The sequence below is a fragment of the Gadus chalcogrammus genome, unplaced genomic scaffold (genome assembly GCF_026213295.1).
Source record: "Gadus chalcogrammus isolate NIFS_2021 unplaced genomic scaffold, NIFS_Gcha_1.0 GACHA092, whole genome shotgun sequence".
In the NCBI taxonomy this organism is placed as follows: Eukaryota; Metazoa; Chordata; class Actinopteri; order Gadiformes; family Gadidae; genus Gadus; species Gadus chalcogrammus.
The window spans coordinates 134658-154436 of record NW_026613527.1 but is presented as its reverse complement, the minus strand read 5'-3'; the positions used below and the strand labels follow the sequence as shown (position 1 = coordinate 154436).

At 44.1% G+C, this 19779-nt stretch overlaps 1 protein-coding gene across 1 annotated transcript; it reads right to left on the bottom strand.

Moving 5' to 3' along the window:
* Positions 1 to 7816: 7816 nt before the first annotated feature.
* LOC130378634 (NLR family CARD domain-containing protein 3-like) lies at positions 7817 to 19586 on the bottom strand. The gene is made up of 7 exons (XM_056585346.1): positions 18812 to 19586; positions 13619 to 15419; positions 11128 to 11301; positions 9770 to 9943; positions 9401 to 9574; positions 9178 to 9224; positions 7817 to 7922 (listed from the first exon to the last, which is right to left on the bottom strand). The coding sequence occupies exons 1-7, from the start codon at positions 19158 to 19160 to the stop codon at positions 7834 to 7836; spliced, it is 2808 nt and encodes a 935-aa protein (XP_056441321.1). The 5' UTR covers positions 19161 to 19586; the 3' UTR covers positions 7817 to 7833.
* Positions 19587 to 19779: the final 193 nt, after the last annotated feature.

Genomic DNA, 19779 nt, shown 5'->3' with positions numbered 1-19779 from the left:
CTGTGTGCAGACATTGTTCAACAGCGATCGCCTATGCAAATGGAAAACACATCGAACATGCACACGCATTTAAAAAGGCACCATCCAGGTGTTGCTGTCACCGCTGCGAAAAGAAAAAAAGTTGTTCAAACCGTTCAAACCCAGCTCACCACACTATTTAATCAACCCCTACACCTGTCTGGGAATTCAGAACGGGCAAGTTAATCTTGCTAAAAAAAAAACTGAAAGTTGAATGAAGCTGAAACTGTTTATGTTATTATTACTGTTATAATTTTAGCATTATTTTATTCATTTGAGGACCTTGTTGTTTGAAGCAGTATTTTCCTTTTTTATAAAATACATAAGCTGTAATTTAAGTTAAGGCTGCAGTTGCACTTTTATTTAATGATTGATATTTATATTTATGAGAACTTCAGAGCTTTAGAGAGCTGCAGGAATATTTTCTTTAAACCCTTAAAGTTTACATACTCTTGGTTACATACCAGCTTAAAGTGCCTAGACTGAGCATTAACACTGGATTTTTTTTCCATTAATTTTATGTTAGGGTTATTGGAGAATTGCAGCAGTATATTTTTTATATTTGTTACACATTTTATTTGTATGTTTCATACTGACACCTAAAACTGTTGTGTTGAATTCGTTACTAATTAAACTTAAACAGAACGAACAAAACGTTCGTTCTGTCAAGCAATCCGTTTTTTCACCATAACTATAAACCGAAACCGTCCTGTACCGTACCGTGACTTCAAAACCGAGGTACGTACCGAACCGTGAATGTGTATTTCTCTCATACATTTTTGTCATTATTAAAGAGAGGCCTGATTCTCAGATGTGCAGGTTGGATGGCTACGGTGTAGGTCTGGGAATAACTTCAGGCCAAAATCTTGCAAGCGAGCCGCTGGGTGCAGGTGCAACGAGATGGAGCACTTGCTGAGTCATTTCCTGTAGGGCTGGAGCCACAGGTTGAAGCGTATGCATCCTTTGAGACTCCCTTTGATATGTAAGAGACCTCAAGTAACAGCTTACTTAAATGTTGTCGACCCAGTCACCTATTGCATCACTTCCTTTAGGGCTTCGCCTCCTAATTGATCATTGTAGTATAATTGAATGCCCTCTTTCATATATATGATACCTCCACCACTGGGACGTGGCAACAATTCTCCAAATCCATATGGGGAGGGGGGGTGATGCTTGTGGACAGTAGGGTTGTACACTAGACATAAATTGGAAGCAAACTCAGGAGAAGGAATGACCTCTCACAAATATTTATTCAATAAATTGTTTCAAATAACCCTGCCTCGTTAAATCATTGAGCTTGGTGTTTTGCTTTCAAAAATAGGTTATAGAAGAAGCCTAAACTGCAGAAAATAAAAACATCCAAGCTGCCTTTTAAGGGTACCTTGGAATATCTGTCTATTTTTTAACCATTGGACCCTAGTTTACGACAAAAACAACACAAGTGACGGCAGCTCCTTTGCCGCGTGGCTTTTAGAGCCATGTAAGGATTAGAGGGGGCGATCGATAGCAACCACCATAGCAACCATGATGGTCAAGTGACTGGATTCAGCCCCGTTGAAAAAAATAGAATGCCACCCTCAGGAGATTAATGATATTTAACAATGTCTGCTCACCATACAACTAACGAATACAACTGTATTTTACCGGCCACTGGACCGCAGTAGTTCTAGCGATTTACTGATGAGGAGATGATCGACCTGTTAAACTCATCCTAAATACATATGGTGCGTTCCTAATGTAGCAGGATGGGCCTTTAATTTGTGCTGCAGTACCGGCCTATCACTGTTGGGTGCGCTGCCTATAAAGGTGAGTGGTTGTGCACTGGGAGCCCTCTTGCCTGGGAGCTCCTGGATGCCCCGCCTCCTGTTATCACTCCTGTTATCACCGCACCTGATCGCCTTTTAGCTGGATCGTGCAGCTCGCCGTTGTTTGGCATGTAGTAGTTGTGTGCATCTGTGTACCTTCTAAACTTTGCACAAGTCCTCAACATTGGCTTCCATCCCTCAGGCAGTTCATTGGCCGGGTCTTCCTTCTCCCGTATCGACCCCAGTTGTAGGGCGTGCGAGTGTTTTCCTCCTCTACCTGTTGCAGCGGGGAGCGATCAGCTGATTGATCGAGTTGCACTTGTAATTGTGCTGCTCGGTACAAGTGATCCCCTTCCTCCCCTTTGATGTTCAACTCCTGACGGTATGTGGATAAGACGACGCTAACTGAAGTTACTACAGTTGTTGTTCAGCCTCTAGAACAAATGTATTTTTCTATGGCAGGGTTGACGTGTGTGTGGGCGGTTTCTGCCAGCACGTCCCCCCCCCCCCTCTTCACGCTGCTGTTGGCCGGCTGCTGTTTTGTCCACTGGTTATATAGCCAACACATCCATCCTACCCTGCATCTCCTACTGTGCTGTACCTGCCACCGAGTATGGTGATTGCTGCCTCATCCTCAGTCTCATTATCTTAATCTATTCATTGAACCGACTTCTAACTGATCTTATTGATGATATTATTTGTGTTTTGTGGGTTGCTTTGCATGTTTGTTTTGGGTTAATTCGTTTTCTTAGTTATTTTGGTTTGGCTTAATTGCTTTACTTATCAGTTTGGATAAATCTTCATTGTTTTGATTTAATTTCTTTGTTAGTTTTCTTTTGGTTTGCATTTATTGGGGTTGTAACCCTCATAGGGTGTTCGTTTTTTTGTTACACAGGAGGTGCTGCTGGGTCTGGTGGACCCATTGCATTTTAGGCCTTTTAATTCAACATAATCTAACTTTTTTTTTAAATACTCACCAAATGGTTACCTCATCCCAATTGCAAGTAATATAAACAACACATATGTTAAATGTGTTCCCTTTACCTTTGTTAAATCACATTTATGAATAGAGGTGCCACTCGTTTTTGTTTATTTTCGTATTAGCATGTAATAAAATAAGGAAATGCATCATAAAACAGGCATAACTGGGAAATTATCAACATCATTAGAAATTGAAACATACTCAATAACATATGTCTGAACAACACATTAAAGCGTTTGAACACAGCCATTATACGTATATCAGTCTATACCACACATGAGGGGCAGAGTCTCACTGTGTGTGTATTGCATGTGTATTTTTTGCACTGGTTGCATGTATATTGTGTTTTATATTATTATGTATTATGTATATAGTGTATTTGTCTTTTACGTTTCGGAGCTGGCTGATGCTGATCCTCCTCTTCAAACTCAGTGTCAGACTCTGAATTTTCAGAAATGTTATCCTCACTTTCTGAAACTGTTTCCTCAGCATCACCATCAAAACCCTCTGCCTCTTCAAATATCAACTGTAAGGCAGTCTGAACAGAGAATCGCTTTGCCATCTTGATCAGTTGTGGTATGGAACCACGCTGACATAGATTTTTTATAGTGTCAGATCCCCAAGCTTGGTTCCCGCAAGACAGAGGGTGAAATGTGGGGGAATATGGGTGTAGATAGTGTTGGGTGCTCCAATGTTGCAACCTTGTGCGGGAAGAGTGGGTGCACACTGTGGGTGCTCACACCAAGGGCCCATTCACCTGCTTTACTCTCCCCACACACACACACACACACACACACACACACACACACACACACACACACACACACACACACACACACACACACACACACACACACACACACACACACACACACACACACACACACACACAGAGGAGAAAGGGAAAATGAGGGTGCACAGAACCTATGATTTCCACACTTAAACTAGCTCCGGGTCCACTGGACCCGAACACCCTGTGTGTAATATAAATGTGATGGGGGGGTATACAGTGGGGGGTCCTTGAAAATGTTTCTGATTTATGTTCCTCACAGAAAATGAGCCAAAGCCAATGAATCTTAGTTAAAAAAAATAATTATTTGTATCACTTTTATAAAGCTAAAAACTGAAAACGGGTCCCACAGACCCGAACACCTTATGAGGGTTAAGTTGTGGGTTGAAGCGATTTAACCCTGATTTAAACCCCATTTAGTAATTGCCCTCTCCTTTTTGTGTATTTTGTGTGTGTGTGTGTGTGTGTGTGTTCGCTTTAGTGTGGTTGTGTGAACATATTTTATTGAGAAGTCATGTTTAAAATTATATATATTTATTAAAAGGAATTGAGTTTGTATGCTGGACCCAGTCTCAAGCTTTCATTAGTAAACAAACTTGTGTGCTTTAACTTAGGTTAATCTAACTCTCCAGGTGAAATTCCTGGGGTGGCGTTGTTGGCAACTTGTCACTAGTTCTTTAACTAAACTTTATCTTATTGGTTCCTCGACCGCCGAATGCCACAATAGCAATATAATAATTATTAAGTCTAGTTTCATTCAAGGTTACAAAACATTGTATAAGGTATGTATCACGACTCACTTCAATGGGTGCCCGGTCATTCAGCTGTTCAGCACCCAGGCTCTGGAACTCCCTCCCCCCACACATAAAACAGTCAGACACCATTACAACCTTCAAGTCACAACTCAAAACTCACCTGTTCAAACTCGCACACAACGTCTAACTGATCACTGTTTTGTTTGTTTTTTGTTTTGTTTTGTCTTGTTTTTGTTTTATTTATTTCTTATTGCTTATGTTTATTTATTTATTTATTTTTTCCACAATGTCTTGTTTTTTAAAAAATTTATGATGACTATATGCTCTGTAAGGTGACCTTGGGTGTTTTGAAAGGCGCCTCTAAATTAAATGTATTATTATTATTATTATTATGTATTCATAGATTAATCCATAACTAATCAGAAAACATTTAGGTTACGTCCTTGACATGTCTAATTCTTTAACAGTGCATCATTCAATACGGCTAATGGTTTCACCATGAGATTAGCTCAGTGCGCTCTCTCGTGAAACTCATCTATGTACTTATTAAACAAGTGGATGAAAATATCAGAAAATCTATGTTTTCTGAGGGGTGACAAAAGTTTTGGGGTGACTTCTATTTAGGTCCATGAGATAGATGCACCTGGGTGGGTTTTACTCAACATTGGCAAATGTGATGGTTATGCAATAAAAAATGTAATGGAAGTAAGAACGGGCTGGATTTTGTGTCCTTGTTGTGGTGGTGCAGGTGTTTGATTGTGTGCGTTTTGTAAAAAAGGCAAAACATCAATCAATGTAATGTGAAAAAAAAGGACTGGATTGGTTGAAATATTGAGGAGTGCAAAATGTTATATTTAATTTAAAAAGTAAAGGAAAACAGAGCTCTGAAGTATATGTGTGTCAACCTTTTCCTAATTTCAAGTCTTCCACACTCCCACACTGCTTGGTCACATCCAGTATTAAAGTGTTTTAAACATCCATCCAGAAAAAGGTCTTCAAAATTAGGTGCAAGGTATTGAGATTTTGCTCTCAGAGTGCACCAGATTAATGCATGTTCAAAATCTTTGAACATGCAAAGATTTTGTCCCCCCCAATGTTGAAACCATGGCTACACCTCTGAAAGAAACACATAGCAAATTATTTGTATACTTACATGTCCTTCGTCTGCAGGTATTCCACGCAAAGTTGGAAGGGACCCCACGTTCAGATAAAGTTTCACAGCTAATCCTTCCGTGTACTGACCGAAGTTGGAGAAACAGTCAGTCGTAAAGTGGTTAGCGCAGACCAACAGGTTTTTGCCAACTGTAGCCGGGACATCGCCTTCAAAAATGAAATCAATCCACGTCGCTCTTTCGTCCTCTGGGACACGATGGAGGGATTTGTGGACGTCCATACAGCCAACAACAGAACACCTCTTGTGAATCCTCGACATGATGAATTCCAATCATGAAACACAAGGCCGTGTCCTATTTATACTCTGATTAAAGGGGGTGGGGTCATATTCAAATGAGCGCCCCATCCTACGTAGGAACGGGCGCTGAAACTGACTCGCTCGTTTGGTAGCTTGAGGCGGGCTGCTTCCAGAAATGCGTATCTTACTCAAAAAATCAAGTACAGACTTTTTTCAAAGTTTGTATGCGTGTGGTAGCACCATATACCCACAACCTAACCCTAACACCCCAAATCCCAAGAAAAGTGCTGTTTTCATAATATGTCCCCTTTAAATATCACCTCAACGCAAAACGTTTGGTAGAAAGCTCGCAGGTACGAGCTGCCACAGCCCCTGAAGCTGGCGCTAGCAGGCAGCCTCGTCAAGACATACTCGACTGAAATGCATTGAATCTAGAGTGAGATGGAAATGTTATTAATTTGATCTTAATATGCACCTTATTTAACATAAGATATGTTTTAAATAAACGGGACATTTAACTTTAAAGTCTATTATGTGAATTATTCATTGAATCATGAGGGAGACCGGGGGAGGGAGGGAGACAGGGGGGGGAGGGGGAGACGGGGAGAGAGAGACAGAGAGAGACGGGGAGTGAGAAAGAGAGATAGAGAGAGATTGTCCGGCCGTCTGTCTGTGGTTTCTTTCTACAACTGACAAAGAGACACTGAGGCAACCCCCCCAAAACAAAACCCAGGGAGGAGGTCCGGGAATAATATCGGAAAAACATTTGTTGTTCTATTAATAATTTCTGATTAATATATTATTATTCCTAAGGCACTTATGGAAGCATTATTCAATAATAAAACGAGCAATCATCGGCTGAACACACGAGAACATTCAGTTGGATCCACTGAGTTGTTTATTGCAATTATTCTTCATTAACAAATAAGACAGAAAAATAGTCCCTTACATGTTCACAATAAACACGAGGACTAAAACAATAGAAGCAGCAGACTTTACAAATCATCAACAGGTGTGCACGTATCTTTAATAACTGAACATGTCCTGCGGCCTTTGGTTCCGAAAAATCAAGATTCAGTCTTAAGTAATTCACGACATGCAACACTATGCCATAAACCTCTTGGTTATTATGAATATAAAATCTGCTTTAAATCAGGTTGTAAATCAGGATTATGATAAAAATGATATCAGAGCCCTTAAGACCAAGATTGGTGCCGTCTGAAATTCTACAAACGTGAATGTGCTTATCTAACTATGGGAGATCTTAAAAGTCTTTTCATGGTTTATCATGTTATACTTTAAAGGAGAGAGAGAGAGGGGGGGGGGAGAGAGAGAGAGAGAGAAAGAGAGAGAGAGAGAGAGAGAGAGAGAGAGAGAGAGCGAGAGAGAGGGAGAGGGAGAGAGAGAGAGAGAGAGAGAGAGAGAGAGAGAGAGCTAGAGAGAGAGAGAGAGAGAGAGAGACCCTCTCTGTGTGTGTGTGTGTGTGTGTGTGTGTGTGTGTGTGTGTGTGTGTGTGTGTGTGTGTGTGTGTGTGTGTATTTACAGGCGCAGGGGCCCCGCACGCCCGTAAATACACACACATGATGAGGGAGGAGGTCCTTTTTTTCTTTCTACCACCGACACAGAGAGGCTGAGGACCCCCACCCTACCCAGAGCCCCGGGAGGAGGTCCTCCTGGGTGAAGGAGGACCAGAAGGTGTGGAGGTGTGGAGGTGTGTCTGAGGACCCTCCTCCACCTGGGGACACTCTGTAGAAGGACAGAGAGCCAGCAGGCCGGTCCAGATACACTCCTACTCTGGTGGAGCCAGCGGCGCGGAGAGGGAGGTCTGTATCTATACCGTTGTACCGGGCAGAGTAACGACCATCAGAACAATAAAGACTCCAGGACTTGTTGTTCTCTCCAAGCCAGCTGTCACCACCCTCTCCTCTCCTTGTGATTCCTCTGTATGTCACTCCGAGAACAACCCATCCTTCCCACTCTACCTCCCAGTAACAGCGGCCAGTCAGAGCCTCTCTACCCAACACCTGGAGCACGGAGTCAAATCTGTCTGGGTGATCCGGATACGACTGGTCCTATTCAACCCACGTCACCTTCCTGTTGTCCTCAGATAGAGAGAGGTAACTGTGGGCCGTGTTGGGGTCCAGTGTGAGGTCACAGGCATCTGAGGGAGAACCAGACATGATGAGCTGCTGGACCGCTCTTCATCCTCATCATCATCATCATCATCATCATCATCATCATCACTAGTACTGTTCTCCTGCGCTCTGTGTACATATACATAGATATGAACAGATACATACATATACATATGTACACATACATAGATACACACACCTCAACAATAACGTTATGAAAACATCAACAACAATATTATGAAAACATCAACAACAATATTATGAATACATCAACAACAAACATCTCTCCTTGGATCCAGGCTGCTCTTCTTCTTTTTATTCTCTTTCTTTTGTGATCGCTCTCTCTTCTTCTTCAGCCCCCTCCTCATCAGCCCCCCCCCCCCTCACCAACCCCCCTCATCCCCCTCCCTCTCATCCCCCTCCCTCTCATCCCCCCCTCAGCCCCGTCACCCCCCCTTCCCCTTCCCCTCACTGCCCGGTCACACCCCTCCCCCTCCTCCCTCAGCCCCTTCACCCCCCTTCCCCTCCCCCCTCCCCCTTACCCCCCCCTCCCCCACACCCCTAGTCCTCCCCCTCAGCCCGGTCAGTCCCCCTCCCCCTCACCCCTAGTCCTCACCTTCAGCCCCCCCTCAGCTGGTCACCCCCCCTCCCTCTCACCCCAAGTCCTCCCCCTCAGCCCGGTCAGCCCCCCTCCCCCTCACCCCTAGTCCTCACCCTCAGCCCCCCCTCAGCCGGTCACCCCCCTCCCCCCCCCCTCCTCCTCACCCCTAGTCCTCCCCCTCATCCCGGTCCCCCCCCTCATCCCGGTCCCCCTCCCCCCTCCCCCTCAGCCCCTTCAGCCCCTTCACCCCCCCTCCCCATCACCCCTAGTCCTCCCCTCAGCCCCCCCTCAGCCCCCCCCTCCCCCTCCCCCTCACCCCTAGTCCTCCCCCTCAGCCCCGTCACCTCCCTCCCCCTCAGCCCGGTCACCCCCTCCCCCTCACCCCCCCCTCAGCCCGGTCATCCCCCATCCCCCTCCCCCCTAGTCCTCCCCCTAAGCCCCGTCACCTCCCTCCCCCTCACCCCTCAGCCCCTTCACCCCTCCCCCTCAGCCCCCCCTCAGCCCGGTCATCCCCCCTCCCCCTCCCCCCTAGTCCTCCCCCTCAGCCCCCTCCCCCTCAGCCCCCTCTCTCTCACCCCTTCACCTCCTCCTAACCGGCCCCTAACCCGGTCACCCCCCCACAGCCCCTTCACCCCCCCACACTCCACACTCCCCACACTCTGAATCAAACAGACACTTACACTTCTTTAGAGCTGGTTTCAGCCTCCAAACTCCACCATGCTCCACACTGGGGGGGAATCAAAGTGAAAGCAGCATGTTGAAACATTCACCTTCATCATCTGCTGTCTCATAACGTTCTACACAACATGAGTGACAGCTGCCTTTTCAAACCACTTCATCTAGCAGCGACATGAATCCTTGTAGGAGACTTTGTCCCTGAGTGGTGAGCTGTCCTCTCCATACCTGAGAGTGTCCAGTCTCCAGCGTGGATCCTCCAGTCCAGCAGAGAGCAGCGCAGCTCCAGAGTCTCCTGGGTGATTGTAGCTCAGGTCCAGCTCTCTCAGATGGGAGGGGGTGAAGCTCAGAGCTGAGGCCAGAGAAGCACAGCCTTCCTGTGTGACCAGGCAGCCAGACAACCTGCACACACACACACACACACACACACACACACACACACACACACACACACACACACACACACACACACACACACACACACACACACACACACGCACACGCACACACACAGTGAAAATTATTATTTTTCTGGAGGTAAATCTGCTCTGATTTGGAACTTGTGGTGGAACTGTTTGACCATTCAGTGAAACTGACCTGAGAGTTTCCAGTGTACAGTTTGGACTCCCCAGTCCAGCAGAGAGCAGCTTCACTCCTGAATCCTGCAGATCATTGGTACTCAGGTCCAGCTCTCTCAGAATAGAGGAGTCTGAGCTGAGAACTGAGGCCAGAGCTTCACAGCATCTCTCTGACAGATGACAGCCTTTCAAACTTCACACACAATAAACGGAAAACTTTAGAAACTCTGATTAATGTTGAATTTGAAATTTGTTATTAGACGTTTCTTTAGTTCAACTAAATGTCAATACAGTAGATCTTGAAAATATGAAAAACTTCGAATTCAGATAACTAAAGATTCAGCAAACACCAGAAAAAGAGCAGTTCTAAGAAGAACTCTACTCTAAAGTCCACCTTACTGTCTGACTACATGATTATGAATAGAATAGGAATATAATAAAACAAACACCTTATATCATCATTAACAAACTGAATCCAAGGTACACCTTTTACTGTCATGGCAACACAAATAGAGTGAGATTGAGGTCTTGTGTTTGATAAGATGAGTGGTAATGGCGCTGTGATGCATGCAGACTGCCAAGGTTTAGTTCAGTGCTGGGTTAAATAGCGGCTGTATTGCAGCACCAGCTTGATCGCTCTAATGGGAAACACAACCCACTTAAGTTCCCCTGAAGACACTCTGCTTTAATCAGAAAACTAGAAAAACACGTTTGAACTTTGTGCAAAGTTACGTTGAAATTTCACCGCAGCACTAGTGTATTCAAGAGCATGTAAAGAAATGCACTATTCATGATGACCCAGAGAAGAAAATAAATCCTAATTGGAGGCGTGTGTGCACGTGCGTGTGTGTTCTTACCTGTGCGTGTGTGTCAATGGCGGAGCCGTTATGTGTACGGGCAAGTGTCGCTGTGGTGTGTGTGTGCTTTTGTGTATTTGTCGCTGCCTTTGTCTTGACATGGGGTGTGTGCGCATGTGTGTGTGTCTGTGTGCATGTGTGTGTGTTTGTGTCTGTGCGTTTCCGTGTATGGTCGTGCACATGTGCGTGTGTGTGCGGTGTGTGTATGCAGTGTGTATGTGCGTGTTAGCAGTATATGTATATGTTTGCGCGTGCTGTATGTGTGTGCGTGTGCCTGCGTGCGTGCGTGTGTGCTGCAGGCTTCTTGGCACATGCGCACATGAGTAACTTTGAGTAACTGGTGCGACTGGCCTTCTATTATAGTAGTAAGATAGTAGCCAGTAGAAAATGTGTTTTGATTACCGAGACGACGTAATTTACATATTTATTTAGACTTGTTAACATTCTGGAGGCAAATCTGTTCGATGTCCTCTGATGTGGTACTTGTGGTGTAAATGTTTGACCATTAAGTGAAACTGACCTTAGAGTTTCCATAGTACAGTGTGGACTCCTCAGTCCAGCAGAGAGCAGCTTCACTCCTGAATCCTCCAGATCATTGGTACTCAGGTCCAGCTCTCTCAGACTAGAGGAGGTGGAGCTGAGAACTGAGGCCAGAGCTTCACAGCATCTCTCTGACAAACTGCAGCCATTCAGCCTTAACACACAATAGACAAAACACATAAAGAACTGTGATTAAGGGCGCACTCACACTAGGCCACCGGTACCGTGCTCAAGTCTAGATTGTTTGGCTAGTGTGAGCACGCCAACCGTACTCAAGTCCACTTCAATTCTGTGGTATGAGCACACTTGGGAGAGGTGCGCTCAGGAGTTGTTTAAACTAGAATTTTCCCTTCACGGGGCCGAGCAGCGTCTTCTCGTCTGCCTCCACCGGGTCAAAGGGCACTATAGAAGCGCGATAAATCTGCTTTAATTTTTTAATGCGTTATTTTTTCTGTGATTAATTAATCAAAATGAACGCGTTAATTTGACAGCCCTAGTTTAAATATCACTTAGCTGGGCGATCTCTAGAGAGAATAAAGTACTGTCTCTTCCATCTCTCTCCTTTTTCCCCCTCACTCGTGACCTCTCACCCTTCCCCCAGAAGACCCTGAAGTCTATTTCTCAACGCATCCTGTTGGTTAAACCCAACGGGCCAATTGCTCTGTCAGTTAGCAAAGCTGCGCTTTAAAACCGTACTCCTTAAAACAGAGGTTTTGGAGTTTAACACGCAGCTGCGCACGAGGTTGAAGGTGATTGATTCGTACACGATCAGCAGATTCCTAGTTGACTCGGTTTAAACTGCTTGGAAACCGGAAGTACTCTGATTTCTAGTATACTTAATGGTGGATGCATTTTGTGCTATAATTACCAACAAAAACTTAATTGGAATGTAAAGTGAACTTTAATATAATAAAACTATAATAAATAAAAACTCTAATAATGTTGACATATATTATGAAATAGTCTAGGCTACTTTTTGTGGAAATCTGAGTCTGGAATCTGCCCTCACCTACGTCAATCAATTACTTGTCATTGTTTTCTCTTGGTGTGTGTATGCAAACGTGATTACAAAAATTATATTTGCTGCACTGCATTTGAGGTGTTGTGGACACGGTGGAAAATCCAAGGAAAGACACCACCACCACACTCTGAAGAAAGGCTGTTTGGGATAATCTGTCAAACACATTCAACTATAAATTTCCAAGCAGAAGACCGAGCAGCCCGGCACATTTAAAAAATCTATGGAAGCGCTTGAAAGTAGAAGCGCGTAAAGCTCTTGCTGAACAGCGCGATCAAGACCCCGTATTGTACTGAAGGCCTATCTGGTGTAATAAGTGGTATGTATCATACCTATTAATAATAATTCATAAAACTAATTCTGTGTGTGTGTCGGTTATGATGGAGCCTTGTTTCATCAATCTGGTTAAGTCTCCTCTAAAACCAGGTCAGTTTCGAGATTAGACTAACACCCACAAAATACGCCCTCTAGTGTCTGATGTGAATTTCTCTGAAGACACAGCAATGGAGATCAAGGTAAAACACAGCGGCAGGTTAAACCACAAGTACATGTTACACAGCAATGGAGTTTAAGACGTCACGTGACTTCTTGAGTTTAAAACTGTGTTAAACTCTAAAAAGTGGCTACGCTAGCGACGGAGCAATTGCTCCAACGCGTCCATGTAAGCAAACGTACTGAACAAGGTCCAAATGTGTTATCTTTAAAGGTTGGGTATGGGATTTGCGAAACGCCAGCAGATTTTGAAAATACACAACTCAAATGGTCCTACCCCCTCTCCTTCAACGCTGACTCTGACTCCACCCATTCCAAGTACCTGGGGGCGCGGGGGAGGGGGAGGGGGAGTGCAGTACGACCGTTTGATTGAGGTACTTACTGTCCAATAGACTCGGTGGCTCTGGAAATCATTGGCTGGAGTTTTTCGAGCCCTGCCCGTTCCACAGATGATTGACTTGTTTAATTTTAATGTCAGTACTTCTAACTCAGTGGCTGTAAGTGGGTTATGATTATGAAGGATTTCAAGTAATTTTGCAAAAATAGCCAAAAAAGCGAATTCCATACCCAACCTTTAATTAATAATGAATGTATATATATTTAATTTATCCTTATCAATAAAAACGTATTTATACTCATAGCTAGATATTTGAATAAAGCTGTATTTAACTAATCTTTTTTTTTTGTTAATTCTTGGCTTTCCTTAATTATTATTTCAAAATAAATAGAGCTTTTGAATTAGACTTTTCACCCTGGTTATAAAGAAATGTGTGTATTGCGATACAAAAAAAGCATGTTATAATTTGAATCTTCTACTATGAGGTATATTGGGTTGTTTGTATTATAATAAATGATATAAGCGAACCTACAGAGATGTTTTATATATTATTATAAAGTTTATATTCTAGCATTATGTATATTGTGTTGTGTGTATTGTAATACATGTTATTAGTGAACCTACAGGGATGTTTTTGAGGCTTTCACCACTGGCAGCAGCCTCAGAAGACCCTCCTCTGAAGCAGAGTATTTATTCAGGTCAAACACGTCCAGCTCCTCTTCTGACGACAGTAAGATGAAGACCAGAGCTGACCACTGAGCAGGAGAGAGATATTCTTTGGAGAGTCTTCCTGATTTGAGGTACTGTTGGATCTCCTCCACTAGAGAACGGTCGTTTAGCTCATTCAGACAGTGGAATAGATTGATTTTTTTCTCTGTAGAGAGATCTCCACCTATCTTCTTCTTAATGAAAGAGCCAATTTTCTTACTGGTCTCTGAGCTACTTACTGTCTTTCCCAGCAGACATTTTAGGACGTTCTGATTGGTCTCCAGAGAGAGGCCCAGGAGGAAGCGGAGGAACAAGTCCAGGCGTCCGTCCTCACTTTTTAAGGCCTTGTCCACAGCACTCTGGTAGAGTTTGACATTTCCTTTGTTTCTAGGAAAAATAGACCAGTGGAATTGTGGTTGTCCTGAGAGCAGATTGATCCCAGTGTCGATGAATGACATAAAGACATAAAGGGCAGCCAGAAACTCCTGGATGCTCAGGTGGACAAAGCAGAACACATTATCCTGGTACAGCCCACACTCCTCTTTAAAGATCTGGGTGAACACTCCTGAGTACTCTGAGGCTTCTTTGATTTTGATGTCACACTTTGCAAGGTCTTCCTCGTAGAAGATCAGGTTGCCGTTCTCAAGTTGCTTAAAAGCCAGTTTTCCCAGAGAAACAATAATCTTCCTGCTCTCTGGACTCCATTGTTGATCTGTTTCAGCTCTCCCATGATACTTCCTGCCCCCCTGCATGGACTGAAACCTCAGGAAGTGGCTGTACATCTGAGTCATGGTCTTGGGCATCTCTTCTCCTAGCTGGGATGATTTGAAGAAGTCGTTCAGAACTTTAACAGTGATCCAACAGAAGACTGGGATGTGACACATGATGTGGAGGCTTCGTGATTTCTTGATGTGGGCGATGATTGTGTTGGCCAGTGTCTCCTCTCTGAATCTCTTCCTGAAGTACTCCTCCTTCTGTGAGTCGGTGAACTCCCTCACCTCTGTCACCCTGTCAACACACTCAGCAGGGATCCGATTGGCTGCCGCAGGGCGTGTGGTTATCCAGATGCGAGCAGAGGGAAGCAGGTTGCCCCTGATGAGGTTTGTCAGCAGCACGTCCACCGAGGTGGACTTTGTGACATCAGTCCAGATTTGGTTGTTCTGGAAGTTCAGAGGAAGTCGACACTCGTCCAGACCATCCAAGATGAAGACAACTTGGAACGGGTCATATCTGTAGATTCCTGCTTCTTTGGTCTGAATAAAGAAATGATGAAGAAGTTCCACCAAGCTAAACTCTGTCCCTTTTAGTAAATTCAGCTCTCTGAAAGTGAAGAGAAACGTGAAGTGTATGTCTTGGTTGGCGTTGCCTTCAGCCCAGTCCAGAGTGAACTTGTGTGTTAAGATGGTTTTACCAATGCCAGCCACTCCAGTTGTCATTATTTTCCTGATTGGTTTACATTTGTCAGGTAAGGGTTTGAAGATGTCTCCACATTTTATTGATGTTTCCTCCGTGACTGGTTTCCTGGAAGCTGTTTCAATCAGTCTGACCTCATGTTCCTTGTTGACCTCTCCACTGCCTCTCTCTGTGATGTAGAGCTCTGTGTAGATCTCATTCAGAGGTATTGAATGTCCTGCTTTAGCGTTTCCCTCAAACACACACCATAACTTGTCCTTCAAATGAGACTTGATTTTACGTCGGCACTCCTCAGCAGCAGATCCTGAATGAAAAGAACAACAGAAGACATCAGTTAGTGGATGGTGATAATGGGAACATGTCAATATTTCCTGTTAAATTATGAACTTCATAATATTTAGCGGCTTCATAACTTGTGGTCAGAGAAGCTGGTTGTGACAAAGACTGCATGTTACAGATTCAAATGTTCACGGCTATTTCGTTTTTCCTCAGCAATATGCTCAGTGACATGCATAGGAGGGGGTAAGATCAGCAGTGAGGAGACCCAGGTAGGAGGGGGTAAGAACAGGAGTGAGGAGACCCAGGTAGGAGGGGGTAAGAACAGCAGTGAAGAAACCAAGGTAGGAGGGGGTAAGAACAGCAGCACAACGGGGATACGAGGGGAACCCACGGTAGAGGGTCATCACAGCGAGCCGGCCAGTGGGAACACATGTGTTTTGAGAAGATTTGAATCTTGTCAGGGTGTCTCTTTCAGTTCAGTTCAGAGCCCTAGCACCCACGGTGCGGAGAGCCCTAGCACCCACGGTGCGGAGAGCCCTAGCACCCACGGTGCTGAGAGCCCTAGCACCCACGGTGCTGAGAGCCCTAGCACCCACGGTGCGGGGAGCCCTAGCACCCCCGGTGCGGAGAGCCCTAGCACCCACGGTGCGGAGAGCCCTAGCACCCACGGTGCGGAGAGCCCTAGCACCCACGGTGCTGAGAGCCCTAGCACCCATGTTGCTGAGGCAGAGGATCGGGACTGTGAAGACCAGCTGAGGATGACGAAGGGAGCGGCAGGGCCTGTCCTCCTGGAGGAGGTCGGGGAGATAGGTGGGGGCCAAGTTGTGGGGGCCTTTGTCGGTGAGCAGAAGGGTTTTAAGGTCAATCCAGTGTTGGACAGGGAGCCAGTGTAGTTGGATGAGAACGGGGGAGATGTGGTCGGGTGATTTGGTGATGGTAATGATGATGTTTAACATTCTTTAACCTGATACACCACAATAACCCTACATATCTGGATCAAACCATTAAACCTAATACCCCAACTTTAACCCTACATATCTGGATCAAATTAATTTAAGACTAATTTAATTCCACATTGATGTTTGAAATGCCTAAGTCTCACATTGGGCCCTATCTTGCACCCAGCGCATTTGACTTTCTACACGACGCATGTATCGTTTCTAGTTTGCACCCGGCGCAAAGCTGATTTCCCCCCGCAGCAGACTCTCACCACTAAACTAACGCCCTCAAAGGCGTGTCGGCGAAAAGCAGAGGGGTTTTCTGACGCAAGTGATCCATGGTGCTATCTTACAGATCGATAAAGCAGTTGCATAACTGACCAAAAACATCCTGGTTTAAGTGCGCTAGCGGATAGGGCAGTGGGTGTTGCTATTTTGACGTGCCTAGGCAGGTCGGAACTGTAACATTAGCTTGCACACACGTAGGCTATACACCACAAAAATGCAATTAACCTAATTTAAATATTATGATTATGATATAATGAAGATTGTTTATATGTGTGAAACAGCATAGAAATAGCAAGTCGATTTTGAAAATAAATTAATCCATAGGGGCTTCATGAATGAATACTGTAGAAGGCTATGTCATGCATTAAAATAATAATAATAATAATAATAATAATAATTAAAGCTGCAAGCAGCATTTTACGGGTGCCAAGCCTAAAGCAGACCAATAAGATCCTGTCAGACCATTAAGACTCTGAAGCAGACCATGAAGACCCTGCCAGACCATTAAGACTGTGACGCAGACCATTAAGACCCTGCCGAAGACAAGTAAGACCTGTTTTGTTTGCATACGGTTGACAACGCTGGAATAGCATCAGCTTGGATCTGTTGATGGGCAAACAAAATGTCATGACCGTACGTCAAAAGGCTGAGTAGTTATGCCTCATTAAAGTTTTCAATTGATCGCTTTAGCACCCCCTATAGTCCTATTTTGATGAACTTTAGCCTGGGTAACCTTGACCTATGCTTCTTTAAATACACCAAGTTTGGTGATGATTGACTCAAGTTAACCCCGCCTTTAGTCACCTATCTTTCATTGGGCTAATTTGGACGTCCAACCGCTATTTTGATACAGGTTCTGGGTTTCCTAGGATCATTTGCTGAACACGAGGAGATACAAATGTCTACAGGATTTCATGACGGTAGAAGAAAAAGGTCAGATAATATGTCAGTCCGAAGTCTATGCATATTCAGTTAATTGATATAGCTTCCCCTATCGCCCGTTCTGGGTACAATTTGGAGAAATAGCATTTTCAGTTAATTGTTTTACCGCTCCCAATAGCCCGACATGGATACAATTCCGAGGGGTTCATCTTGACCCATGTGCCTTTGAGTGCACCAAGTTGGATGAGCATTGGTTTAAGTTAACTTGCCTTTTGGCGTTGAGTTAATTTTGGACGATTTTCAGCCTCTGGCGACCATGTTGTTTTGTCTATCAACTTCAATTTACTCGAACAGTTGGAACTTTGGTCCCCAACAGCCACTAGGTTGGTTCCACTCTAAACAAACATTCCTTCTATGAAATGTGGTGATTTTTAGACACAGGCCACGCCCATTTCGATGCCTCGCCCTAATTGAAAATATGTTGACTCTCTCTGGTTCAGAATTTGATTCTGAAGAACTTTTTTATTGAACTCAAGATCATAGGAGTCCATTTTGATGTAGATATAAGCATTTAAGTCTTTACGCGTTTTAAACAACACCCTTTTTAGAAGTCAATGGCTCCTGGGCGCTTTAGTTTTTTTTATTCTACAGACTTTGCTTCATGTCAGATTGAAGACATTGGTCCATATAAAATAGGTGCTAAAGGATTTTTGTCTAAGTGAAATAACGTAGGATCCTTAAGGAATTTAGTCATAGGGCATATTTGTTCACCATGAGGATATGCATGTGTTAACAAACTATCATGACTCTAAGAAAAAGCGGTTATTGTTCAAAGTTTGCATTTTTGGACTGTTGCTATAGCGCCACCTTTGGGCCAATCAGTGTAATATTTATTCCCTCGATCATCAGACAGATTCCGCCCTGCAGAGCGGGTTTTATAAAGAGACAAAGACCATCCACACACCGGCAGGTCAAGTTCCACCTCTGACGATGTACCACTCAACAAAAATATAGATTTAGTTTTAACCCTTTAGAAATGGGTGTGAGGGGTTAAGGTAAGGGTTACCAAACTATAAAAGGTATCCTGTTAAGCTAGTAATAACACCATTGAGCCAAGGAATACAGCAGCACTAAGTAAAACCCCTACCTCTCAAAAAAATAGGTTGTATTCCACACGAATGCAATCCCGAGTGGATGATAATGAATCACTGGATCCCAGTGGATTAAAGGACAAAGAAGCTCCCCTCTTGTTAAAACAAAGCTGGCAGAGATCGTTTCTTTAAAAAGTAGAATCATGGTAACAACTCACCCACACCAGCAAGAGAAGAGATCAGACCCAGGTTGATGCATAAGTGTTTGTCCCTCTCCTTGATACCATCGATCATCATCTGACTTGCTCTCTCCCCTTTCCCCATCACCGTGTCGATCAGACAACGTGCTTGGTCCGCTCTGCTCCTCTGCTCCTCCATCACAGAGTCCTTTTCCTCTGAACTGAACACTTCATGATGATAAAGGTCATCCAGGAGACCTTTGATAACTGGGTGTGAAACTCCCTTCACAAATTCAGAACGGATCCATCGAAGCTCCCCTGGAAGAGAAATCAAAAGGCAATCTGAAATGACAATGAGCAAACACGATACTTGATTCATTAAACTCATCTTTATTGGGGTAAAGATAAAACCGTTCGTTGCACCAACTTGTTCACTCACAACTCACAAGTGTCCTTAAAGTGAACAACATTGATAATTCATTTAAATCTGGTTTCTAATTCAGATCAATATTTCAACTTGAGGTCACGTGACTGCGAGGCGTGGCACGGTAACTTCCTCTGCAAGTGATAGACATTAACACCTTTATTGTTGCTCTAAATATTTGTAAACACACTTCAAAGTAACGGAAAAGGTGCCTAAGATAAGGATGCGTTATGTCAGGTGTTGGAAATCGCAAAGAGAGTAGGCAAACTGTAAAGCCGCGTGATACCAATTGGCAAGCTACCAAACAAATCATGGCAGACAAAGACACACCAGGCTGGGCTGTCCACATGATCACGTAGGTCACTGGCATTAGAGAATCGTTTGAACAAAGTTTTGATGAACTGAACGAATTGATCAACGGACGGAAAAAGAAACACGGGCCACCTTAAGCAGAGTAACTAACGCAGAGAAGCGCACCAGCGCTTCTCTGCTTCTAAATTAACTTCTTCTAAATTAGTAAATTAAAATTATGGTTAGATAATAATACATTATCATTAAACTTGAGCAAAACAAAATTTATGTT